Source organism: Gadus morhua, chromosome 4, assembly GCF_902167405.1.
Source record: "Gadus morhua chromosome 4, gadMor3.0, whole genome shotgun sequence".
NCBI lineage: Eukaryota > Metazoa > Chordata > Actinopteri > Gadiformes > Gadidae > Gadus > Gadus morhua.
The window spans coordinates 6,751,844-6,776,709 of NC_044051.1; the positions used below are offsets into that span (position 1 = coordinate 6,751,844).

General features: G+C 46.6%; 2 protein-coding genes across 3 annotated transcripts in view; one reads left to right on the forward strand and one right to left on the reverse strand.

The window, feature by feature from the left end:
• Positions 1-24,866, forward strand: part of LOC115542165 (anoctamin-4) — a 50,193-nt gene that overhangs the window by 9,253 nt on the left and 16,074 nt on the right. Inside the window, exons 4-15 of the mRNA XM_030354319.1 lie at positions 5,872-6,093; positions 6,733-6,890; positions 8,059-8,211; positions 8,591-8,691; positions 9,082-9,126; positions 9,864-9,995; positions 12,982-13,088; positions 14,775-14,830; positions 15,904-16,025; positions 17,906-18,040; positions 19,972-20,068; positions 20,669-20,729. Of these exons, the coding sequence (XP_030210179.1) occupies positions 5,872-6,093; positions 6,733-6,890; positions 8,059-8,211; positions 8,591-8,691; positions 9,082-9,126; positions 9,864-9,995; positions 12,982-13,088; positions 14,775-14,830; positions 15,904-16,025; positions 17,906-18,040; positions 19,972-20,068; positions 20,669-20,729 (1,389 nt within the window). The remainder of the gene's footprint in view (positions 1-5,871; positions 6,094-6,732; positions 6,891-8,058; positions 8,212-8,590; positions 8,692-9,081; positions 9,127-9,863; positions 9,996-12,981; positions 13,089-14,774; positions 14,831-15,903; positions 16,026-17,905; positions 18,041-19,971; positions 20,069-20,668; positions 20,730-24,866) is intronic.
• LOC115542164 (uncharacterized) lies at positions 20,253-24,056 on the reverse strand. Of its 2 annotated transcripts, none has more exons than XM_030354318.1 (4): positions 23,849-24,056; positions 22,967-23,076; positions 21,897-22,016; positions 20,253-21,113 (listed from the first exon to the last, which is right to left on the reverse strand). In XM_030354318.1, the coding sequence occupies exons 2-4, from the start codon at positions 23,049-23,051 to the stop codon at positions 20,899-20,901; spliced, it is 420 nt and encodes a 139-aa protein (XP_030210178.1). In that variant the 5' UTR covers positions 23,052-23,076; positions 23,849-24,056; the 3' UTR covers positions 20,253-20,898. The 2 variants fall into 2 exon arrangements, with proteins under 2 accessions (XP_030210178.1, XP_030210177.1); XM_030354317.1 differs by having other exon boundaries at positions 22,967-23,104; positions 23,849-24,053.

Below are 24,866 nucleotides of genomic sequence, written 5' to 3' on the forward strand. Positions count from 1 at the left end.
GTCGACGCTGTGTCCAGGAACTCCAAGGGCTCTCATGTCGGGGGTGGTGTTGTGAGATGGTGTTTTGTGGTGGTGTTGTTGTGGTGGTGTTGTGGTGGTGGAGCTGAGGACAGTCTCCGGTGTCGGCTGTCGTAGAATTTGGCGACGGCTCACCCTGGAAGACCCAAGCGTGTGAACGCTCACTCGCTTCCACGATCCCTGCTGATTCCTCTCTGCCCCCGCCCCCCCCGCTCTGAGGAGTGAATCCCCCTCTACCTCTCTCTCTCCCTCTCTCTCTCTCTCTCTCTCTCTCTCTCTGCGTTTCAGCGACGGTGAGTGTTGTCAAGTTGTCATTGCTCCACGAGTTATTTTCTCCTCCTGCTCTTTTTACTGCAGTGCGCGCTCTGATTGGCTCCTGTCTCCCTCTCTGTCTCTCTCTCTCTGCCTGTCTGTCCCTCGCTCCGTGTCTCTCTCCATCTTCTCATTCGCTTATGTTCTGTACTTTCCTCCTCCTACTTGACTCCTGCTCTCTATATCAATCTTATCCTTCTCTCTCTCTCTGTCTCTCTGTCTCTCTCCTATCTCTCCCTCTCTCTCTCTCTCTCTCTCTCTCTCTCTCCCTCTCTCTCTGTACCACTCTTTTTTGCAGCACAGTTCCTGACAGTGTGTCTGACCTTCACACACACACACACACTCACACATACACACACACACACAATCCATATGATCTCTCACCCTTTCCTCTCTCTCTCTCTCTCTCTCTCTCTCTCTCTCTCTCTCTCTCTCTCTCTCTCTCTCTCTCTCTCTCTCTCTCTCTCTCGCTCACTCCATCATCCTGCCTCTCTCTCTCTCTCTCTCTCTCTCTCTCTCTCTCTCTCTCTCTCTCTCTCTCTCTCTCTCTCTCTCTCTCTCTCTCTCTCTCTCTCTCTCTCTCTCTCTCTCTCTCTCTTTCTCTCTCTCTCTCTCTGACGTTTCCACCTCATTCTTTTCATTTATAATAACTGAATTTGTATTTGTGTTATCATGTCTAATGTCTCAATTGGGTTCTTAATAACACGTAGGATAAGTGACTGTCTGTGAAATCTAATAAGGTGAAGGCTGAGGGCAGTCCAATCGATAGAAATACTATTTCAATACATCTATCTTTAGTACCAGTATATGGTTACCAGTAGGCTATCATTGAAATATTTCCATCCCACTACATGGGTTTCGGTACCAAAACCAAATCAATACTTCTTCCGGTCATACTTCTGAGTGTAAACACATCTTTGGGGAGAGAACAGAGAGGGTGAGGGTTCTCTGTCATTCCTGCAGGCGTAGAAGTAAAGCTAGTCATAGCAGGTTGCTGAAAATGGTTGATTTTGCGATTTTTTTTTTGCAATGTGACCTATTTTTCTTTACCCCTTTGTGCTGTCACAAACCAAACATCTCTGCCGAAGTTTTGGTCTCGTTCAGTCCAGTTCCTGATGTGTTTTGGCCCGTCCCTATAAAGTATAGAGGTTTGGTTAAACCCAGGTCAGCAGAACCAGCCAGGGGGCATGGTCATTGGTCCCAAGGAGACCCACCCATCCAGAACCCTGGATGTAAAGCATCCTGTCAGGTGACACCTGATCCCCCTTAGCAACGCATCATCACATGAACCCTCCTCCTCCTCCTCCTCCTCCTCCTCCTCCTCCTCCCCATCCTTCTCCATCATTCTTCTCTTATTCCTTCTCCTCCTCCTTCTCCTCCTTCTCCTCTTCCTACTCCTCCTCCTTCTCCTTCTCCTCCTCCCCCTCCACCTCCTCCTCCTTCATTCTCCTTCTCCTCCTTCTTCCTCCTTTTCCTACTCCTCCTCTTTCTTCATCCTCCTCCTCCTTCTTCATCCTCCTCCACCTCCTCCTTCTCCTCCACCTCCTCCTCTTCATCTTCCTCCTCCTCCTCCACCTCCTCCTCCTCTTCCTCCTCCACCTCCTCCTCCTCTGCCGATCTGTTGTCTTTAGGTTCCAAACAGCACAGACCTGTGTGTTTACTGAGTAGAACTCATGTCTCAGGCCGGTTATGAACGCCTCAATAGCAGAACCTACTCTACTATGGAGTTGGTTTACACCCAGGAACCTGAATTAGTTGTGCTGGCATAGGCGGTATCATTCATCCTGTATTAATTATATAATATCAATCTGTTCCCAAACACATCTGTATTGTTCTCCTATTTCGTATAATTACTATTCTGCCTTTTTCTGTTATTGCTGACGGTATGGTTGCACCTTGATTTCCTCATTGTCCGGTGTGAATAGAGACTAATTTAATCCAATCTGCTAGCAGAGATATTAGCAACGTTAATCCCTCAGCTCAACTTCTCTGTATGGAGCGTTTGCCAGCTCATGCTAAGAAAGGCTTTCATCCGGATGTTATGACCAGAGCGTGGGGGGAAACATAATGTTTCATCTCCCCTCTGCACGTGGGCGGTTGGGGGGGTTGGTGTGTGAGTGGGAGAATCGAACTGTTGACCTCGGCCGTCAGACTGCTGCTTCAGCTCTGTGTTCTCCAGGTCCGATTCACTTTGTGGTCAGTCATCAAATCATGGGTCATTGAGACTTTAAGTGTTTTCCTCGGTGCAACCTCGTCATCGCTCGTAGCTCTGTATCCTTTGTGGTCTGCATAATAATAACTGTAAAGTTCTGGATTTTATCTACTTTTAGTTCATTAATGATTGCTTAATGACTTGTGTCACGACTCAAAAGTCGTTCACTTTCTACTTTTGTACGGTTGTGCCCCTATACACACACATAAACGCGCACAGGCACACATACACACACACGCACTTACACACACATACACACACGTATTTGTCATCTAAACCCAAGACCTCAAATAGCAGTCTCATGAAACGTGTCTGATATATTTGTCAGCCGAGCACTATACTGATAGTTTAACGAAACGTCGGTGGTGAGACGCTATTCATCGTTAAGAAGTCCTTCTGCTTAACGAGAGGCTGTGGAGACTGAGAGCCTATAAAATATGTTCTGGAAGCTTCACTGATTCCAACGTAGGGCGCCCACCAAAATAGCTGAGCGCGTTCGTTTGGATGACAACGGCCGCGTCGTTCGTCTTCCCTCGGAGAGAACTAGGAAGGTCTTTATAGTATGAATGAGTGAAAGAGTGAAAGACTGAAGAATGGTGAATGGTCACCCATTGGCGACCATTCACCGTTCTTCAGACGCTCTTTCCCAAAGGGAATTAACATACTTAGTGTTTGTTTGTACTTCCCGGCACTTAATGCACACACTTATTGTATGAGGTACGTCCTTGCACTTGAAAATAATACTTAGCATCGTGTAGCATCTGATCCTAGCTATCTTTGTTGCACACGGGACTGGGTTAACCTAGCGATTGTTAATGCTTGCCACTTGTTTCTATGAACATCCTTACTGTACCGACAGAGATATATTAATGTTTCCCTTCTTCTGACAAATGTACTTACTGTTAGTCGCTTTGGATAACAGCGTCTGCTGAACGCCCCCAAATGTAAAGTGAATTTACGTTTCACACTGAATTCCGATGCATGTCTTTTGCAGGTAGGGGTTAGGTTAAGGGTAAGGGCAGCTGACTTAAGGAGGTCTAAGGGCAGCTGACTTAAGGAGGTCTAAGGGCAGCTGACTTAAGGACGCCTAAGTGTAAGTGGAGCCGACTCAAGGGGGGCCGGGTGGACAGACGTGGGGATTGAACCCGGTACCTTTGGGACGGGAGGGGAACCTGGGGTTCCCTTCCCTTCCCCCCCCCCCCCCCCCCCCCCCCCCCCCGTTCCGTTGAGGCTCCCCTGCCTCAGCTGAGGAAAGGGTTTGGCTAATGAAGGTAATTAGGCTCAGGTGTGCGTGTGCCGCCGGGGGCTCAATGTGCTGTGCAGCTGGATGGTGTGAATTAATAAGAAGCTGCTGATTCAGATTAAAGAGAGGCCGTTTCCCCCGCTTTGATTGGCCGACAGGGCCCGATGAAAGAGCTTGTTCGGTTATTAATCGCAAGGCCAACGCAAAGTGTGTGTGTGTGTGTGTGCGTACTTGCGTAATTATGTGCCTGTGTGCCCGTGCCCGTGTGTGTGTGTGTGTGTTTGTGTGTGTGTGAGTGTGTGTGTGTGTGCGTGCGTACGTGTGTGCCCGGGTCTGTGTGTGTGTGTGTGTGTGCCTGTGCGCGTGTGTTTGTGTTTGTGTACGGGCGTTTGTGAGGAGAGTGTGTGTGTCGTACAGCTAATGTTAGTTTTCGCTGCTATGCTCCGGGGGGGGGGGGGGGGGGGGGGGTTTAGCTGATTAATGGTCCAGATGCTGTCTCTCCCTGACTCCTTATCTCCGTCCTCCTCCCCGCCACACCGTGACTCAGCAGGAAGAAAGAGATTCCATTTTTTTTTTAACTTTTACTTACTTTTCGCTGAGTCGCTTTCGACTGTCACCAACTGAGAATTCTGCAGGGTGGCTTCAGGCACGCTCACAAACACAGAGCATCGTCAAACTTCTCTCAAGGGCTGACAGACGCGTTTAAGGGGACTCTAAGGGTGCTGCGGTGTGTGTGGGGGGGGGTTAAGTACAGACCCCTTCCTTGCAACTCCAAGGTCGGAGTATGTGTGGGGGGGGGGGGGGGGGGGGGGGGGATCTTGGCGGTCCAAAAAAAGGGGGGTTCAATTAGCTTAAGCGACCGCCCCGGAGATAAGTCACTGGCGACCTTTCAAGGTGAAACCAGTCCGTATCCGTCCGTTCCTGCGTTCATCCCCCTCGTCGTTTTTCAATATGTGACGTGATGTGAGCTGGCTCCGTCGCTCGGTCCTGCGATGCGTGACGTCGGAGGGTCGATACGCCCCCCCCCCCCCCCCCCCCCCCCCACCAGCGCAGAGCACTTTGTGGCCTTAATCACTCTAGTGTCCCACAAAGGAACGCAGCCCCGGCCAAGAACTACCGGGCCTTTGGTGTGCTTCCCCTCAAGCGTTGAAGAGGCTCATTAGCGTTCGTTAGCCGCACCGCGGAACCAGGATAACTAGCCTGGTCCCCCCCCCCCCCCCCCCCCCCGCCCCCCAGGAGGGGAGACTCCACCGTGGGGCACCAGGTTGAGCTTTGTTAAAGGTGACTGAATCCAGATCTAATAAAGAATCCAGATACAGTTAAAACAGAGGGTTTGAGTATCAGCTAAGAGGATTAGGGCAGTTTTGCTCAATGATGGCCAGTACAGGTACCGCTGACCAGGTAGACTAAAGAGGTATCGAACCCAGAACCTTTCAGGGTCCAACACCCTAACCACCTCTCCGTCCCGCATACCATACTCATAAACCCCGGCAAACCAAGCACAATGTTGACCAAAATGTATTTGTACCAAGTTTTAATCGCTCTGTGGATTCTGTATTCTACTGTATTCTACTGTATTCTAATGTATTCTACTGTATTCTTCTGTGTTCTACTATTATCTATCTACTGTATTCCAGTGCATTGTACTATATTCTAGGGCTGGGTGATGAATTGAATTTTAGCGTCAAACGTTCAGAAAACTAATATAAAACATTTTTCAATTTTTTTCATTATTATTTTTTTTTTCATGTTTTAAAGAAAGTGCAGTTGGATACATATCTACATTATTTCAGATTTGAACATTTTCTTTTTGACCATTTTGTGTTTTTTTTAAGGCTTTAAGTGTTTTTCGGAGAGACATGCCGAATAAAATCATGTTTTCAAACTCAAAAATAACCGTCTGAATAATCTTGAATTTAATATTAACCGAAATAATCGTGATTATGATGTTTTCCATAATCGAGCAGCCCTACTGTATTCTACTGTATTCTACTGTATTCTACTGTATCCTGCGGTGTTCCATCATTGGTTCCAGACCCCTCACAGTGTGTGTGTTTGTGTGTGTGTGTGTGTGTCCCCGCCCCAGGTGTGAGTTTGTCCCTCCATGGGTCGGACCCCCGTTGGCAGAGCCCCCAGCGCTGCCGAGCGGCCCTGCGCCCCTCCACCTCCTCCTTCACCTCGTCCCGGGGGCCCGACGCCCGCGGCCCCTCCTTCCTCACCCGCGGCTGGGCCGACATCATGGAGGAGGCCTCCGCAGGGGGGACCCCCAACGGGGGCCTCACGCCCGGACAGGAGCCCCCACCCGTCGGTGAGGGTGTGTGTGTGTTTGTGTGTGTGTTTTTGTGTTTGTGGGGGGGATGGGTGTGTGTGTGTGTGAGTGTGTGTGTGGGGGGGTGGTGTGTGTTTGTGTGTGTGTGTGGGGGCCGGGGGGGTCTTTGTTTGTCTGTGTGTGTGTGTGTGTGTGTGTGGGGGGGGGGGGGGGGGTTGTTTGTCTGTGTGTACTGTGTGTACTGTGTGTGTGTGTGTGTGTTTGTGTGTGTGTGTGTGTTTGTGTGTGTGTGTGTGTGGAAAACGCAGATTCAGACACTCACAGGCTTAAGTGGATTTGGACAAAAGCGTCTGCTAAATGCCCTACACGGTGTGTCTGTGTGTTTGTGTGTGTGTGTGTGTGTGTGTGTGTGTGTGTTTGTGTGTGAGCATGTGTGTGTGTGTGTGTGAGCCCGTGTGTGTATGTGTATGTGTGTGTTTGTGTGTGTGTGTGAGCTTGTGTGTGTGTGTGTGTGCGTGCGTGCGTTTGTGAGTGAGTGTGTGTGAGCGTGTGTGTGTGTGTGTGTGTGCGTGCGTGCGTGTGCGTGTGTTTGTGCGTGCGTGCGTCCGTGTGTGTGTGTGTGTGCGAGGTGGGTCCATCCACCACCCTCCCTCCCCCCTCCTGTCCCCCCTGCTCCAGCTGTGAAGGACGTGCAGGTGGTCCTGGAGAGGGGCCCCCAGCGGGGCCACTCTGAGGGCCCCAGCAGCGCCTCCACGGGGGACGACTCCACGCTGCTCAACCCCGCCACACACAGCAGCCTCCTGGATGAGCACACGGGCAGCGAGCCCAACCTGGAGGTCAGTCCTCTAGTCCCAAGGACCGCTTAGGGGGTCTATAGACCCGCTGTGGTCCGGTTAGGGGGTCTACAGATCCGCCGTGGACCGGTTGGGTCTACAGACCCAACATGGACTGGTTAGTGGGTCTACAGTCCCACCGTGGACCGCTTAGGGGGTCTCAAACTCAACTTACCTGGGGGCCGCTGGAGGTAGAGTCTGGGCCAGGCTGGGCCACATCAAGGATTCCACAGAAAAAAGGAGCACAACTGACCAAATCTAAGTTAATGATCGGGCTGTAATTAGATCACGGTGGCTATGTAATCGCTGACAACAGGGGACATTTCATAGCGGTTGGTGGAAACCGGGACGTTTTAGCGTCCTTTGGCTTTTGTCGGGACTCAGGACACGCTACTGAAAATTGGGACTGTCCCGGCAAAACCGGGACATCTGGTCACCCTATCACAAGTGATAAAAAAGCGTGGCAAGCCACTCAGAAAAAGTGTGCGTTTGACAACAACACGCGGGCCGCACTAACACTAAACTTTGGGGCCACAAAATATCATCCCGCGGGCCTCAATTGGCCCCCGGGCCGCGAGTTTGAGACCCCTGGATTAGTGTGGACTGGACTAATGTGTGTGCCGGTCTCTGGATTAAATCTCATTATATTACCTGCTAATTTTTACTTTACTTCACTTAAGCTTCGTAATTATAGCGTCAAACGTGTCTAGTATTCATTATGAAACTATAGGACAGGTGGGGTGTGAAGGATCCTCCACTGAACCATATTGGTTATGAATTCAGCGTTCAAACACATTAACCAAGGACGGGACCTCCTTTTCAGACTGATCTTAACACAAACTAAGATTCATTGTTCTCGCCAGCAGAACATCTGGTTTCAGAGTTTCAGCCCTGTATCATTTTACTGTACTTCTTCACACAGCACTTTGCTGTAGTCACTCTCATTTAGTTTGAATACTTTCTCAGGCGCACTTATAAAACGCTCTGGATTAAAGTGCTAAATGTCCTCATGCACAAGTGCCGTGAAACCAACTTTTCAACTTTATCCAACTTTACTTAAATGTCCATCGAGGGTCTGACAGAGTGACTTGTCTTTCACTCCATGATTTGTATTTCTGTTCCGACGCTCTTTGTCTGTCCCCACCCCCTTGCGTCGACGGCGTCCAATCAGAGCGTGAGGAGCCGGTCCAGCGGCCTCTGCTTCAGCGACGGGAAGTGCCGCATCGACTACATCCTGGTTTACAAGAAGTCCAGCAACCAATCGGAGAAGAGGGAGGTTTTCGAGAGGAACATGCGTGCGGAGGGTTTGCACATGGAGAAAGAGGCAAGGACTCAGGATTCAAACCTTCACTTTGGAGACTCTACACAATATGTTATAGCTGTAACTATGTAGTATTAAAGCATATATTATATATTTTACTGAGGAGACTCTGTACATAATATATCGTGCATGTAACTGTGTACATACTCTCCAACATACTATTGTAGCATATATTATATATTATATTATATATTTGAAACGTTAATACGACAGTAGAGGCAATGTTCTGACCAAGAGAAAAATCCTGTTTGATGTCTTATGTTCATTTACTTATTTTCCTTGTGTGTGTGTGTGTGTTTGTGTGTGTGCGTGCGTGCGTGCGTGCGTGCGTGTGTGCGTGTGTGTGTGTGCGTGTGTTTGTGTGTGTGTGTCTGTGTGACAGTCCTCGGTTACCAATAGCGACGTGATCTTCCTGAAGCTCCACGCTCCGTGGGACGTTCTGTGTCGCTACGCCGAGCTCATGAACATACGCATGCCCTTCAGGTGAGCCTGTGTGTGTGTGTGTGCGTAAGTTTGTGTGTTTGTGCGTACGTGTTGGTGCGTGTTCATACGTGTATTTGTTTATATGTGCATGTGTGCGTGCGTCAATTTATGTGTGTGTACGTTTCTGTTGTATGTGTGTGTTTAGGTGTGTGTGTATGTGTGTGCCTGTTTGCGTGATTGCGTCAGTGTGTACATTTGAGTGTGTCTACACCTGGCTGTTCAGCTTCTATCGTATCAGAGTGCTCTAAGGTTTATTGACGCTCAATATAAAAACATCAGAGTAGTAGAATTAGAATAGAATAGTAGAATTTGGTCATTAGCTTCCATTTAATTATATTGTAACACAATATGGATTTTTGTTGTTGTTTCATTTATATGTCGATATTTTAGGAGGAAAATCTTTTACATGCACCGAAGACACAAGTTTATGAGTCGGTGAGTCATACGGTCGATTTGCAATCATTTTTTGCATCCGTCCTCGTTTTAATTTAAATTAATGATTTGTTCAACAGAACACCCTGTTCAGCGGTGTTGAACCACGTTTTGTCCTGAACGCACCCTATTAGGTGTTTTTTAACCTTGTTTTGTCCTGTACTCACCCTCTTGACCAGTTTGGACCATTTTTTATCCTGAACACACCCTGTTCAGCAATTTTTGAACCCAGTTTTGTCCTGTACACACCCTGTTCAGCGATTTTGACCCGTGTTTTGCCCTTAAGGCACCATATTGAACGGTTTTGAACAGTGTTTTGTCCTGAACGCACCCTGTTATGCGATTTTGATTCTTGTGTTGTCCTGAACGCACCCTGTTGGGTGGTTTTGAACCTAGTTTTGTCCCGTTCAGCGGTTTTGACCCTGTTTTGTCCTGAACGCACCATGTGGAGCGGTTATTACCCTGTTTTGTCCTGAACGCACCATGTTGAGTGGTTTTGACCCTGTTTTGTCCTGAACGCACCATGTTGAGCGGTCTTTAACCGTGTTTTGTCCTGAATGCATCATGTTGAGCAGTTCTGAACAATGATTTTGCCGTGAATCCACCATTTTGATTGGCTTTAATTTGAAAAAAAAATTGTCCTTAACACACCATGTTCAGCGGTTTTGAACAGTGTTTTGCCCTGAAAAAACCCAGTTGAGCGGTCTTTAACCGTGTTTTGTCCTGAACGCCCCCCGCAGGATGGAGAAGAGGATCAACAAGGTCCGCGGCTGGCTCCCACGCAAACCCATGAAGTTCACCAGCGACACCCTGCCGGACCTGGAGGAGAACGAGAGCTTCACCGCCCCCTTCAGCCGCTCCAGGATCCACCAGTGAGCTGAACTTAACCTCACTTAACCTCACCTAACTTAACCTAACCTCACTTAACCTCACCTAACTTAACCTAACTTAACCTCACCTAACTTAATTTAACCTCACTTGACCTCACCTAACTTAACCTAACCTCACTTAACCTCACCTAACTTAACCTAACTTAACCTCACCTAACTTAATTTAACCTCACTTGACCTCACCTAACTTAACCTAACCTCACTTAACCTCACCTAACTTAACCTAACTTAACCTCACCTAACTTAACTTAACCTCACCTAACTCAACCTAACCTCTCTTAACCTCACCTAATTTAGCCTAACTTAACCTCACCTAACTTAACTTAACCTCACTTAAACTCACCTAACTTAACCTCACTTAACCTCACCTAACTTAACCTAACTTAACCTAACCTCACCTAACTTAACCTCTCTTAACCTCACCTAACTTAACCTAACTGACGTAACTTAATCTAATTTAACCTAACTTAACCTATCTTAACCTAACTGAACCAAACCTAACCTAACTTAACGTAGCTATGGTGATACAGCCCCTCTATAGTGATGGTGATGAATCACCCCCTAGTGTAGGTTTGGTGTAAAGACAACCTATTGTGTCGGTTGAACAGAGGTATGAATGGAAAACCAGTTCACAACATTGCCTCGTGTGTGTGTGTGTGTGTGTGTGTGTGTGTGTGTGTGTGTGTGTGTGTGTGTGTGTGTGTGTGTGTGTGTGTGTGTGTGTGTGTGTGTGTGTGTGTGTGTGTGTGTGAGGGTACTATTCGGCCAAACCACACAGCTTGTGGAGGTCTTTAGGTGCCTTGCTCAGGGGCACCTTGAAACTCGGCTAGGAGTAGCCCGGGATTGAACCAGCAACCTTCCTGTTGCCAGACACCCTGATTTCAAACGTTTGTAGTAGATGATTGTGTTTTTGACCGTGTTCAGTTCAGACTAATGTTGTTTTTGGCGGCCTGTTTGAATTTTAATTTCAGTCTAGTCTTTGTGTTAAGCTAAGTCATTGTAGTTTTTATTAGTTTTAGTCACGTTCATACCCTTTCAGTCAAGTTTCAGTCGACTAAAAGTCTGAGCATTTTAGTCTTATTTTAGTGTAGCAAATTGTTTAAGTCACTTTTATATTAATTAATTATATTTAACTCAGTCAATATAGTAGTAAGTATAATTCAGGAAGTAATGTAAGCTGATACAGCCCCAGAAATAAATAAAATAAACAGATTTTCTCGAGTAGTTTTGGTCAACGAGACTATTATTTTGTAAAACACATTTAGTGTCGTTTTTATTCGTCAACAATATTGCATTATGGATTTAATTATAGTTATTGTCACATGACCAGCATTTACGTTGCGTCTCGTCTCGTTTTTCTCACGTGATAAAGGGTCGTTGACGACGATATTTAGTCATAATTTTCGTTGACGAAAGCAACACTAGTTCAGACTGATGTTTCCTGTGGTCGTTGTTTCGCCAACACCTTGCGAGGGAGTCGCCACTTGGGGCCCAATGTGGACATGACTTGACTTAACTTGGAAAACATGCATAAGGACCAAACTCAAAAAAGTATCAGTAACGAGTAGGGATCGACCGATATATCGGTCGGCCAATATTATCAGCCGATATTCGCGTTTTTTACGTGTATCGGTATCGGCCGATACGCGGCCGATTTTCGCCGATATCTTTTTCGCCAATTTTTTTTTATTAATTTTTTTTACTTGTTCTACCTCACCTGTTTTTACTATTTGTTAAATATAGTTTTTTATATTGAAGTTCAATAAATGTTCCTTTTTTTTAATTGAGACTTGTAACATTTGTTATCAGTGTAATTTTTATGATTGAGGGAGCAAAAAAGCAAAAAAAAAAAATATATATATATATATAGTATCGGCTCTAAATATCGGTATCGGCGTATCGGCTAAGGCTGATGAAAAAATATCGGTATCGTATCGGCCCTAAAAAATCTGTATCGGTCGATCCCTAGTAACGAGGCAGAAGCTCGTTAATCCATCTCTATCATGAGATCATTACAGCCCTCAGCAGCTGCTCTGTTGAGTTGTGTGCTTCTTAGTGCTGTAAAGTTAAGGTGTTAAATGGTGCTAAAGGGTCCTAAGGTAACACCAGCCAACAGCCAGGCAGGGCGGTGTGACCACTTGGCAGCTCAAACCCTTCTGGGTGACCTGTTAAAGGATGGCTCGGCTTGCAGGTGCTTTACCTGCTGAAGGGAATCCTGGACCCAGGGTTTAACAGCACTTATTTCAGCGTGGCAAAATTTGTGTCCCAATTGGGAATGTTTACATGGACAGGGTGAGTGTTTTCAGCTCCAGGTAGGGCCAGTCATCACTGGACCCAGGGCTGGGAGTCCTGCCATCCACACCATATGCTGCTCCCTGGACTCAAGCCTGTCCTGGCCGACGCTTAGCCTCTACTCTATCAGGCTCTTACTCTGTTACATGCTCGCTCTCTCGCTCTCTCTCGCTCTGGCTCTCGCTCTCTCTCTCTACCTCTCTCTCTCTCACTCTATACCTCTCTCGCTCTCACTCTCTCTATTAAATATCATGACAATGTATTTGACCTTCACCATACAATAGGTATAGTGTGTGACTCTCTCACTCTCCGTCCCTGTCTCTCGTTCTCTCTTTCTATTCTTACTGGCTTTATGTCCTCCCCCCCATTCGGTTTTGCTCTTTGAACCCTAGTATTCAACCCACACACACAAACACACCCACACCCACACACACGTAAAGTATTTATCATGATGTTAAAGCTGCACCATGTAGCGTTTTCACTGCAACTATTTACTCAATGGACTGGACTCCATAATTCCTGATGAATAAAGCGGACAAAAATCCCAGCCGACCACAACCGTATTCTGAGCATTATCCAGAACTGTGGCAGCCCCTCCAGCCACTAGGGGCCACCAATGGGTAAACACATAGTGCAGCTTTAACACCTCAGGCCTCTCCTTGTTCCCTGGTGACAGTTTCATCATCCACAACAAGGACACCTTCTTCAACAACGCCACGCGCTCCCGCATCGTCCACCACGTCCTGCAGAGGGTCAAGTACGAGGAGGGCAAGAACAAGATCGGTGAGACCTTCCGGAGCTTTCCGTGCCTTGCCGATTTTATCGCTGTAGCCCTTGGGGGTGTGGTGCAATCATCGCCCTGTTCTGCTATTTGACCGGCTTGCATACATGTGTACACTTTGACGCACACACACACACACACACACACACACACACACACACACACACACACACACACACACACACGTATAGTATTTATCAAGTACAAGGGCGGCAAAAACAAGATAGGTAAGACCTTCTGGAGCTTTCTGTGTCTAGTCGATTTTATCGGTGTGGCCCTTGGGATGTGTTCCAATCGTAGTTCTTAAGCCATTCCAATCACTTCCTACTGCACCGGGTTTTGTTCCCGATTGTTTTCGACCAGACCAATAAATAAGCAAGAGAAGCATCCTAAAGAGTTAGCTGAAGCCGCTTCAGAACAAGGACACATCCAAGTATCCTCCTCAAGTGCTCAGGAAAGTTTTATCCGACTGCGTCGTTAGACATAACTCCACCAAGCAAATCAAGCACATTCATCCATTCATACACACATTTACACACCGACGGCGGTCTCAGACACGCAGACGACAGCCAGCTAGATGGGAGCAGTCAGGGTGGGGTGTCTTGCTCTGCGACACCTCGACACTCACGCTAGGAAGAGCCCGGGTAATCGAACTTGCGACCTTCTGGTTACCAGCCAACCCGCTGTGCCTCGTGAGCCACATGCCGCCTGTGAATGAGCCAAAGGAGGCACAGAAGTTGTTTCGCAGCGTAGCGTTTATAAAATAGTTCTGGTCTCCAGGTGCTTTGCGCGCTCACGCCGTTTCATTCAAGTTTCTGCTCTTTTCGGGACATTCAGCATCCCTCGGCCAATTTAGCTGAACAAGAGGCCCAGAGAGAGGGAGAATGGGACGCAGAGGGGGGGGGGGAGCTCGTTCAGACGACTCAGCTCAAAGCGTGTGGAGCATGTCACGTTAAAAGGTCGCGTTGACAGGATTCTGTGGAGCGAGCAGCGCCAAGGATTGGCCTGTGAAGGGATTCCTGCACCATGGGCAGACCGTGAAGCGCCCGCCTCTGGTTTCGCCCGAACTCTGTCTAAAGCTTTGTTCAGAGTAGCAAGCGACTATTTCTGTAGTATTGATCAAACCAGATCCATGTCCTATTCCTGCTCCTACATTAGAGGTTTTCTTTCACGTTCTGTTTTTACATTTTGTCGTTTAGCGGTGGCCTCAGACACTATTTAAACCGTAAGATCCATTATAGTATTGGGAGAGAATATATAAAAAGAAACAGCTGGACACAGTAGAGCTTCAGGAATCTGAAAGCAAAAAAGGCTTGTCATTTATAGTCCAGAACATCACAGGGCTAGGTACATATAGTATATCGGTTGAACACCAAGCCTTTTGAAAGCAGTTAAAGTTTAAACCGGATAACTCTGGCATTACCGAAATATTATGAGGGCTTAAGTTATTTTAGAGTGTTTCGGTTTTTTTGTTGTTGCAGTTTTGCTGTTTTGCTGTTTTGCCGCGTTTTCTGAAAATGTGTTTTTAATCTCCTTGATCTCCATCCTCTGTTCCTATGGTGATAAGAAGACACTATTTTATCTCATCAAATAATCACCATGGTGGATGCAACACATGAATAATTGCTGTGTTTGCGTCCGTGTTTCCCTGAATGTCAGCCTCTCTCTGTGTGTCGGTTCTGTTCCAGGGCTCAACCGGCTGCTCAGCAACAATTCATACGAGGCAGCGTTTCCTCTGCACGAGGTAATCATTTAGATAATTAAAGATCATACAATTAATGTCGTCTTCCTAATAATGTCTCCAAATATGTTGCGTGTTTGTGTGTGTGTGTGTGTGTGTGTGTGTGTGTGTGTGTGTGTGTGTGTGTGTGTGTGTGTGTGTGCGTGTGTGCGTGCGTGCGTGCGTGCGTGTGTGTGTGTGTGTGTGTGTGTGTGTGTGTGTGTGCGCGTTAAGACCTTGAGGTTCTGGTGATTATGTGTGTGTGTGTGTGTGTGTGAGTTTGTGTGTGTGTGTGTGCGTTAAGACCTTGAGGTTCTGGTGAGTATGTGTGTGTGTGTTAAGGACTTGAGGTTCTGGTTAGTGAGTGTAACCCATATGCGTGTGTGTGTGGGAAGTTTGTGAGAAATTGATTGAGGCTTAAAGGAAGTATATACATCATCATGCATTATCTCGCCGACATGACAGAAATCAGTGAGGAAAAAGGAAACTTAAGGACAGCATTCCGAGGGAAACCCATCTTCCATGTGTCAATGATCCTACCTCCTGACTGACGGACCTCCTTATCTCTGTCACTCATTACATCCTGAGGACAATCACCTGTCACTGCCGCCCCTGAGATGAACCCCGGTTACTTAACTGATTTTAATTTGGCCCCTATAAAGCTGTAAACCTCTCTATACCTGGCTCATGTCCTCCTGAGGGGGGGACAGGGAGGGCTTTGTGATGGCCACGAGGGAGAGAGGACCCCCCCCCCCCTGCATTCTTTCTCTCACTTTACTTTTACTGACTTATAGGTTAAGGTTAACTAGTTAATACTGCAGTTAGAGTCAAACACTGCCTTTTTTAGGGATGTATACCACAAAATCACACAGTGGTATTGTTAGTGTGTCTGAGCGTGTGTGTATGTGTGTATGTGTGTGTGTGTGTGTGTGTGTGTGTGTGTGCATGATGTGCGGTTATTGATAGTGTGTTTCACCGTATGCGTGTGTGTGTGTGTGTGTGTGTGTGTGTGTGTGTGTGTGTGTGTGTGTGTGTGACCTGAGGCTCTGGTTAGTGTGTGTGTGTGACCCTATGCCCGTGTCCCCGTGTGTCTCCAGGGCAGTTACCGGAGCCGGAACTCAGTGCGGACCCACGGGGCGGAGAACCACCGCCACCTGCTGTTCGAGTGCTGGGCCTGGTGGGGCGTGTGGTACAAGTACCAGCCGCTGGACCTCATCCGGTGGGTCCCCCCGCCGCGGCTAACTAGCCAAGCATCAACCCCCACCTAGGCTAACTAGCCTAGCATCAACCCCCGACGGAGGCTGACTAGCATACCATCAACACCCGCGGAGGCTAACTAGCATAGCATCACCCCCAACGGAGGCTAACTAGCGTAGCATAAGCCCCGCCGGAGGCTAACTAGCATAGCGTCAACTCCCGGCCCAGGCTAACTAGCCAAGCATCACCCCCAAACGGAGGCTAACTAGCGTAGCATAAGCCCCGCCGGAGGCTAACTAGCGTAGCATAGACTCCCGGCCCAGGCTAACTAGCCCCCACGGAGGCTAACTAGCGTAGCATGAGCCCGACGAAGGCTAACTAGCTTAGGAGCAACATTGATAGTTTTCCAGGGAGGTTCCATAAAGCGATGAAGAAGCCTGGAGGACTCGATCTTTCGCTAGTGGCTGTGCAAATACATTTATCCCTATGTAAACACGTTCCTCGTAGTATGGCGATAATCCGATCATTCAGCCTTAATCAAAGTAAGGTGCGCATGTAAACGCATCCGCCTTTGCATGCGAACCAACGCATATTTGTCAACTCAGTTCCAGTAAAAACGATTTAATCCTTATTTCAAATGTCCGTATGTCGAGGACAAACCCAGAAGCAGCCGATCTAATGTGTGAGGGATTCCCCTCCTTATTGCTCACATGACAGTCACTTGATACATGACATTTGGTCCTCTCTGCTCGTTAAGCCCCGCTAGGTGGGTCGGGCCTACGGGCCACTCCCTGAAGACCCCATAAGGAGGTCAGGCTCTGGGGTTGATGTAGTAGAGGATCGATCGCATCCGCCTGAGCGCGTCCGTCTCCACTGAAGACGGCGCTGATGAAACGGCTCTCCTCAGGGGCTCAGAGACGTTGATGTACAGTCATTCAATAGTCAGCTGTCTCCACGAGTGGTCAAGTCGTCAATATTTATTGTCTCACCTCTTGACGCCTCTTCGGGGTCATTCATTCATGTCTTGGGTTCGATTAAGGCCTTCATGTTGTCACTTTCATCAGTTGGTGTACATATTTTATGTACAGATAGGGAGACTGACGATACAAACACTGAGAGCTGAGCTATGAATCTCAAAGCTGAGCAAGGTCTTTAGTGCCTTGCTCAGGCACATTGGGGTAAAGCTGGTTGTTTATGAAGTATTTAATCCAGCGCAGTGAGGAACAGGATGGTGTGTGTGTGTGTGTGTGCTCGTGTGTGTGTGTGTGTCTGTGTGGGTGTGTGTGCGCACGTTTGTGTGTGTCAGGCTTGGAACAGAGGAGGGCATTAATTTGAAGGAAACCAAAACAGCTGAGAAACTGGGGCTAAAAGCTCAGGATCTTTGCTCCACAACACTACTGATCAGAGTTCACGTCTCCTGCGGTGACACTCATTATCCTAACGATACACAGGGAAGACTAGCAGGGGATCGGATCAAGGCAGGATACTGCCAGTGTGCGGGTGCGTGTGCGTGCTGCTTGTGTGTGTGTGTGTGCTTGTGTGTGAGTATGTCTGTGCGCGTGTGTGTGTGTGTGTGTGTGTGTCAGTGCGGGTACCTGGCATGCGTGTGTGTGCGTTCTGCGTGTACGCGTGCTTCCGTGTCCACATGTGCGTGCGGCCAGTGTGTGTGTGTGCGTGCGTATGTGCGTGCGTTTGTGTGCGTGATGTAACGATGGGGCTGCGACGCTGCGTTCGTGTCCGTGCGTGCATGAGTCGGTGTGTTCCGTGTGTGTGTGTGTGCTGTAACGATTGGGGTGCATGGATATGCATGCGTTGCAGTCTGCGTGCCGTGCAGTGAGTGTCCATGTCCGTGCGCGTGTGTGCACCTGCGTGTGCGTGCTGTAACCCTGGGGCATCTTGCAGGCGGTACTTCGGGGAGAAGATCGGCCTGTACTTCGCCTGGCTGGGCTGGTACACGGGTATGCTGTTCCCCGCCGCCCTGGTGGGGCTACTGGTGTTCCTGTATGGCGTGCTCACCCTGGACCACTGCCAGGTCAGGTAAGGCCTAAAAAGAAAATAAGTTTGGTTCCTGTTGGTTGTCAGTTTAGGTCATGGGTAGGTAGGGAATTTATTTTATTTTTTTATATAATTTTTTCATTGTTGTTTTCATTTAAGAACGAAAGATTGCGCTCATCCTTGTACAGAATGAAGAGGTGCTGTACAAAAACGTACCGTAATTAAAGTTTGCATCAAAACTTATTTTTATTTTTTATTTTTATTTTTATTTTTTCCCAAGATCATAAAATAATTTGGGTCGCACATAAATTGACAGGGTCGGTCGGAAACCGGAACCGAACAAAAAAAATGTTTTAGGCCCAATGGAACATCTCCTCTGATCTTCGTCTCTGATCTCCACAGCAGTATGTCGAAGCCGTCATCATCATCATCGTCATCTCCACTGCCAGCCTCAGACTTGTACTTGTACTGTTCTTTATATTCGTAGTGTTTCATTGTTCGCTCAGTTGTGCACTCGGAACGTGCGTGTGATGCAGACTGATCCTCCTGTTGTGAGATTCTGGGTATTAATAATTGATTCAACCCTTCAACATAATGGTGCGTTCCGGTCGTTTCGCCCCGTCTTACTCTCCATTAGCTCACATTTACATTTAGGGCAATTTGCAGACACTATTATCCAAAGTGACGTGCAATAAGTACATTTGTCAGAAGAAAGAGAAACAACAATATATCTCTGTTGGAACAGTAAGGATGTCCATTGAACCAAATGCAGTCACTAACAATTGTTAGGTTAACCCATTCCCCGTACACAACAGAGATAGCTATGATAAGATGCTACACAATGCTAAGTACTATTTTTAAATGCAAGGACGTACAAACATGCGATAAGTGCTTACATTAATTGCCAGGACGTACACACAAACACTAAGTCATTACATTAAGTGTGAACTTATTATCTATTAGCTAATGAGATGAGCTAATGAGGAATCCTCTGCACTCAGATTCCTGTAAATCTAACATCTGGTCTCAGATCGGTTCATTAGATTTGTTGTTCCCACCCTTCTGGCTTCTTATGGATCTGTTCTTCAGGTTAATTTTCCCTTTGCCATAAGGGTATCGTTATATTTTACCTGCTTGTTAAACCAACCCCTGTTCCAAACCGTTCATCCCATCTGAAATCTGAGTTTTAAATGCTACTTAGGTGCTCTTTATTTTCTAAATTGTATTGTGTGTATATATATATATATATATATATTATTCCACGTTTTAGCCCGTCTGTGTGTTTGATTTTTGCATGCGGTTATTACTATAAACTAATTGCCCACATTGGTATTAATAAAGCTAATTCAAATTTGAATTTAGTAATCTTAATCGTCCCTGATCTCAACGCCGTCAATCGCTATGTAAGATTAAACACCCTGGTTGTTTACCCCAGTAGTTTCCTTCCTTGTACAAAGCAACAGCTCTCTCCCTGGCCTGTGCACATCCAGCTGAGATTAAGACGCTAACAGACATTATTTATTCTGCTCGCAATGCTGAACACTCATTCAGGGTTTGTGTGCCAAGTCTTTGAGATATGGTTTGATTTGAGTACTTTGTGCTGGCTCATAAAGGGAAGGTGTTCTTCATAAAGTTATGATTGGCGGTCAGAGCTTGTTGTGTGCTCTTTATGACGGCAATGATGCAGCTGGGATGTTTCAGGCAGGTCATATATATCTGGGTAATTGTGTGATTATTTATTAGTTATAATATCCTGTCTCTCCACCTGAATTGTGGAAAGAAAACAAGTTCATATCAACATCCAACATCACTGTGTACATAAGTTCTGGTGGTTCCATCTACGATGTTATTGATATGTCCATGTTCAGATGAACTGTGTTTCACTGGATCAACAAATCCAAATACACATTTCCCAAGACATCCCATGTGTTTCCGTTGGCTGACGGTTTCCCTTCTGCTCTGTGATTGGTCAGTAAGGAGATCTGCCAGGCGACAGACGTCATCATGTGCCCCATTTGTGACCAGTACTGCCCCTACCTGAAGCTCTCTGACAGCTGCATCTACGCCAAGGTGGACCCCTCCACACCTCCACACACACCCCCATGCAGACCTTCACACCCACCTCCCCACAATCTTCCACACACACACATCCACATCCACACACACCTTTCAATTTTTTTAGAAACATGTAGACATACAGTATCGCCAGTAGTCGCACTAGTGACAAATGTTCATTGTCACTAGTCAATAAAGACAATTTTGAATATATTATTTATTGATTTCTTATGGCCTCTTATATTCTGCCCTCATTGCCACGTAATTCTGACCCCTGATCATATTCACATTTCACGTTCACAGTAAGGCTGACATAAAATGTACATGTTTGGGATTTAAGTGGCCACAATGATAAAATGTTTGAATGTACAAATAGGAGGATATGATTTCTTACATACCCAATAAGTATTAAGAAACAACGGATGAATGAATGTCACTACGTTAGTAACAATAAAATATCGTCATGCATAGAAATCACTCTCAAGTTCGATATCCCTATGTTACATCTGAATTCTATGCTATATGTTCATCATTGTAGACCTATACATTTCAACACTAGTATCTATTATATTTATATGGTTTATGTATGTTAAACACATGTTTTTAACACTGCAGGTGACTCATCTCTTTGACAACGGAGCCACTGTGTTCTTCGCTGTTTTCATGGCAGTCTGGGGTGAGTTGGAAATCTACAATCGTACCTCCTGAAAGAAATCACCTTTCCAGTGTCGTCCGATGTTCTCTCGTTCAAGCCAACAACGCACTAGAAGTCTAGAACTCCGTCAAATGTCCCTTCCGACGTATCTGAGAATTGCCCTCAGCGGGACTGAATCTCAGTGATACCATCAATAGTACGCAATGTCCCAATGGATCGGTTGGCCTGGCATGAAACCATTGCCGGGGTAACACCGCCGCTCTTCCTCCACCCAGCAACACGGTCCAGACATCGCAGGCGATAGCAGAGATGTGGAGGATTGTGCTTCATTGCTGGGAGACTCTGAGTCCGCTGTCTTGATAACGATGTCATCCTGATTGGAGTTGATCATCAAGTTGTAGGACCCTGAGAACATTCAGAAAATTAGCAGATCCATTAGGCATCCTGCTTGGCTAAAAAACAGTCTCAAACGATTCAACGCATTATTGTAGCTTTATGAATGAAGCTGTAATTGCAGTCATTGACCACTTGTCAATAATGTGGCACTCTTTTTGATTTTTGTTGTGGTGGGGTTTCCAGTCGTTTCCGGTGGAAAAGTCGTTGTTTACTTTTCACGCTTGTTGGTTTTTCGTGTTGTATTACGTTCACGAATGACGGAGCGCTAATTGTGGTTGACTAGCTTAAATATTGAAGGGGTCATTTTTAAGTTAAGCCCCCCATCGGTTGACAAGCGGGCAGTGTGACGTTTGTTATTCCTACTAAGGTAATAATGTCCATCTGTGCTAACCTCTATCTTGCGGCGCGTGTTAACCGACTGAAGCAGTGAACTGAGCCTAGGAGCTAATTTTAAAATTGTATTTTAACCTTTGTCTGAACTTTTAATTCTACTGTGTTTTACGTTACTGCGTTGAACATCAGTGAAATAAACAACTGGGAAACTGGGGCAAGAAGCTCAGGAACTTCACACCACAACACCGCTGATCAGAGTTAATCATCTCCTGTGGTGACACTCATTATCCTAACGAGCGTCATGTAGAGGATAGGAGGGTTAGGAGGTTAATGGGCGCCATGGCAGCCTCTTCCTCGATATACATAACGACGAACACCCATGGTTTTGATTGGATGAGGAGAGGGAAGGAGAAAGGGAGAGAGAGAGGGAGGGAGGGAGGGGGAGAGAGAGAGAGAGACCTGGCTTCGGTTTTTTTTCTCTCGCCGTCCGGTCGTATCTCCAGCACTTCCAGAGGACGAAGAGAACCAGACTCAGCTGGGCCAGGAAGGTCAGCACCACCAGCCACCACATGGTGAACACTGTGAGGGAGAGAGAGAGAGGTGGGGGGAGAGAGAGAGAGATTAAAAATATTAAGCGATTACCAAATTCATATTTTATTCATATTTTTCCCCGCCTGGCTGTTGATTTAAAAGCCTTCGACATCAGTTCATATAATGCAAATCTATAATAAATATTAGTGACACAATGTTGTTATAATATAATAATACATTTCAATATAATATATTATTATATGATATAGTGAAGATATAGTCTATAGTCAAATAATGAATACATATATATACATAATGAATCAGATGGGATAATGTAACATCATAAAAATAATAACAGAATGCAAACACTCAGCCTGCCGTTCCACTCAGCTGAGCCTATCATCTGATCAGATATAACGCAACCCTTAATACCCTCTCAGATCAAATCGGCTTCACAAGAAAGCACACATTCCATGGGGTCCATTGAACCTGGGGGTTTTAAAACACGCTGGACCCTTTGAAGTTTAAATCGTCTCATAGGACCAAGGTAACCCGCAGACGTCCAGGGTGGAGAAGTGATGGTGAACCACCACGGATTCACCCCCTGCTGCACGCTCACCTCAGGGGCACTTCAGGTCACGTGCGTCTGAGCTGTTCAAACAGGGGGCTGGCGGCTGACCCGGCCGTCACCTCGTTAATAATTAATGCCGAGGATCTGCTGGAGAGCCTTTATGTCTCATAACTTTAATGGTTAATGTAGAAGCACAATAAAGACAGAGAGTGTGTTCCAGCTCTCCCTGTTCCACGAACCGAATACTCTGTCCTTTTTGTTACGATGATAGGTTTGGGGATTACAAAATACATCTACCAAATCATTAAAAACACTCTTATTTTTTATGTATTTTAATAATATTTAGAATAGAATATATATAGAAATAGCAATGAAAATAACAATAAAAAAAATCACTGGAATACGGGAATATTTATAGTCCACTTGCCTTTTGCAGTACTCTGTGGTTCCACCTCGCTGATCTCCGGCTTAGAGAAGCCTGGAGAGGGGCTCTCATTCTGGGCAGGCTCCATCCCTCAGACCCCCTTCCTCCTGGTTCTTCCACAAAGTTTAAAAAGTGCAGCAACTGAACAAGGCAAGCAGGGAGAGATCGTTATTGCACTTCTCACACAGGGGGACGTTTCCATATGGGTGTAGGAAATGTGGCACTCTGTTTCAGTGCCAACATACACAATGGTAAACTAATATGACCCAAGAATGTACCCTAGGGATGTGTGTATGCAGTTAATTAAGACGGAACCAAAGAGTAAAGCAGGTTTGTGAGCAGTAAACATTCAGACGTCATTAATGGGACTAATGCAGGTGGTTTTTCATCGTGCACTTCCAAAAGTGTCAACCATGGCGTTCTTCAGTGTCATACCAATCGTTGAACTTTAAAGTTGGACATTGTTGCAAAAGTCGCATTCCAACACAGCCTGTCTGGCTATTGGCTCATGTGGTCTTTTCTACTTAATCTATGAATGAAACGAGTAGTATATTTCCTGCAGAGTTGCTGTTCATATGAATTTGCTCACAATGAGAAGTCTGAACCCAAAACAGGTGCACCCTGTACAGAACTAAACTCTGTGGTCAATCCACTCTGATAAGCAGAATGCGGACCAGCTTGCACTCTGTTTCTACAGCTGCAGAGGACTCTAACCCACACCCTCTGTGGCGTTCTATCTGCCTGGAAGACACTCGCTCATTTTAATCTCTAACACACACACACACACACACACACACACACACACACACACACACACACACACACACACACACACACACACACACACACACACAAATGGAATATAAGCATAAGACTTGAACTGACCTTGCATTCACTGCCACTTGGTCCTCACCAGAGGGGATATATCCATAGACGTCCTGTATGTCAGCGCACCTTTAGAAGCCTTCCCTTCCTCTGCCGGTCTGGTGGGTGGAACTAAGCCTCAGACTCCACAGCTGGACCTCCTCAGAACCAAAACAAACAGGTCTCTGCTGTGAGGGGGTGTGGATGGAGGGGGGGGGGGGGGTGGGGGTTGCAGAAAGCTATGCAGATCTGACTTGGTACTGGAATAAACGGCAAAGCCAACCAAGTGGTCGAATGATACCAACAGATGAAGCTGGTCGCGTGCCGGTGTCTGTGGTGAAATGTGTTTGTGGTGCAATAAGTAATCTATCCTGAGGACTTTGTCCAGAGTCACCGGCCCCTGTGTCTACAGAGCAGTGAGCCTCACTGCTGATGCACCAGCGTACAGAGAGACCCCTGACAGGTGTTCAGAGACCAGGCTCACCGCAACCAGGGGAACTCATGCTAACAGCGCGCGCCATAACGGCGCGTACTGGCTGGTAGAAGAATTTGTTCTGCGATTGACACATTCAACATTGTAGCGCAAAACATGAATCTGTGTTTGAATGTGCATGACTCACGAGGAGCTCGAGGTTCGTTCGGCCTTGGCTTCGCCTCGGACACGCCTCCCCTTACTGACCACAACACCACAACACGTGATCGAGTGTTTCACAACATGCACTCGTTATTCTTGGTACAACGTCCATGCCACACGCCACCTAGCCGGCTTCTACTGACTCCACCACAACAAAGACACGGGATGGCGGTGTTGGATCCGTTTAGTGTAGTTTGAGTATGGTGATGCAAAGCAGGAGGTGCAGGTGTATTATTATTTTTTGTGTTAATATATTTTAGTTATCTTTTTTAAAAGATTAGGATTATAGTGCCATCGGATCAACGTGTGGATGAATTAGTTTTCTAAGTGTGTAGTGATGGTGGTCTAGGATACGTTCCAAGACACTCGGTGGTCTCGTATATATGATCGGCACAGCGTTTATAT

What these genes read in the sequence shown, in the direction of transcription:
- LOC115542164 (XM_030354318.1), bottom strand. Translation starts at nt 23,051, where the DNA reads ATGGAGCCTGCCCAGAATGAGAGCCCCTCTCCAGGCTTCTCTAAGCCG. An exon ending in ACCACAGAGTACTGCAAAAG is followed by an intron (nt 22,017 to 22,966) that starts GCAAGTGGACTA and finishes TCTCCCTCACAG; the next exon opens with TGTTCACCATGTGGTGGCTG. An exon ending in AGAAAAAAAACCGAAGCCAG is followed by an intron (nt 21,114 to 21,896) that starts GTCTCTCTCTCT and finishes GAATGTTCTCAG; the next exon opens with GGTCCTACAACTTGATGATC.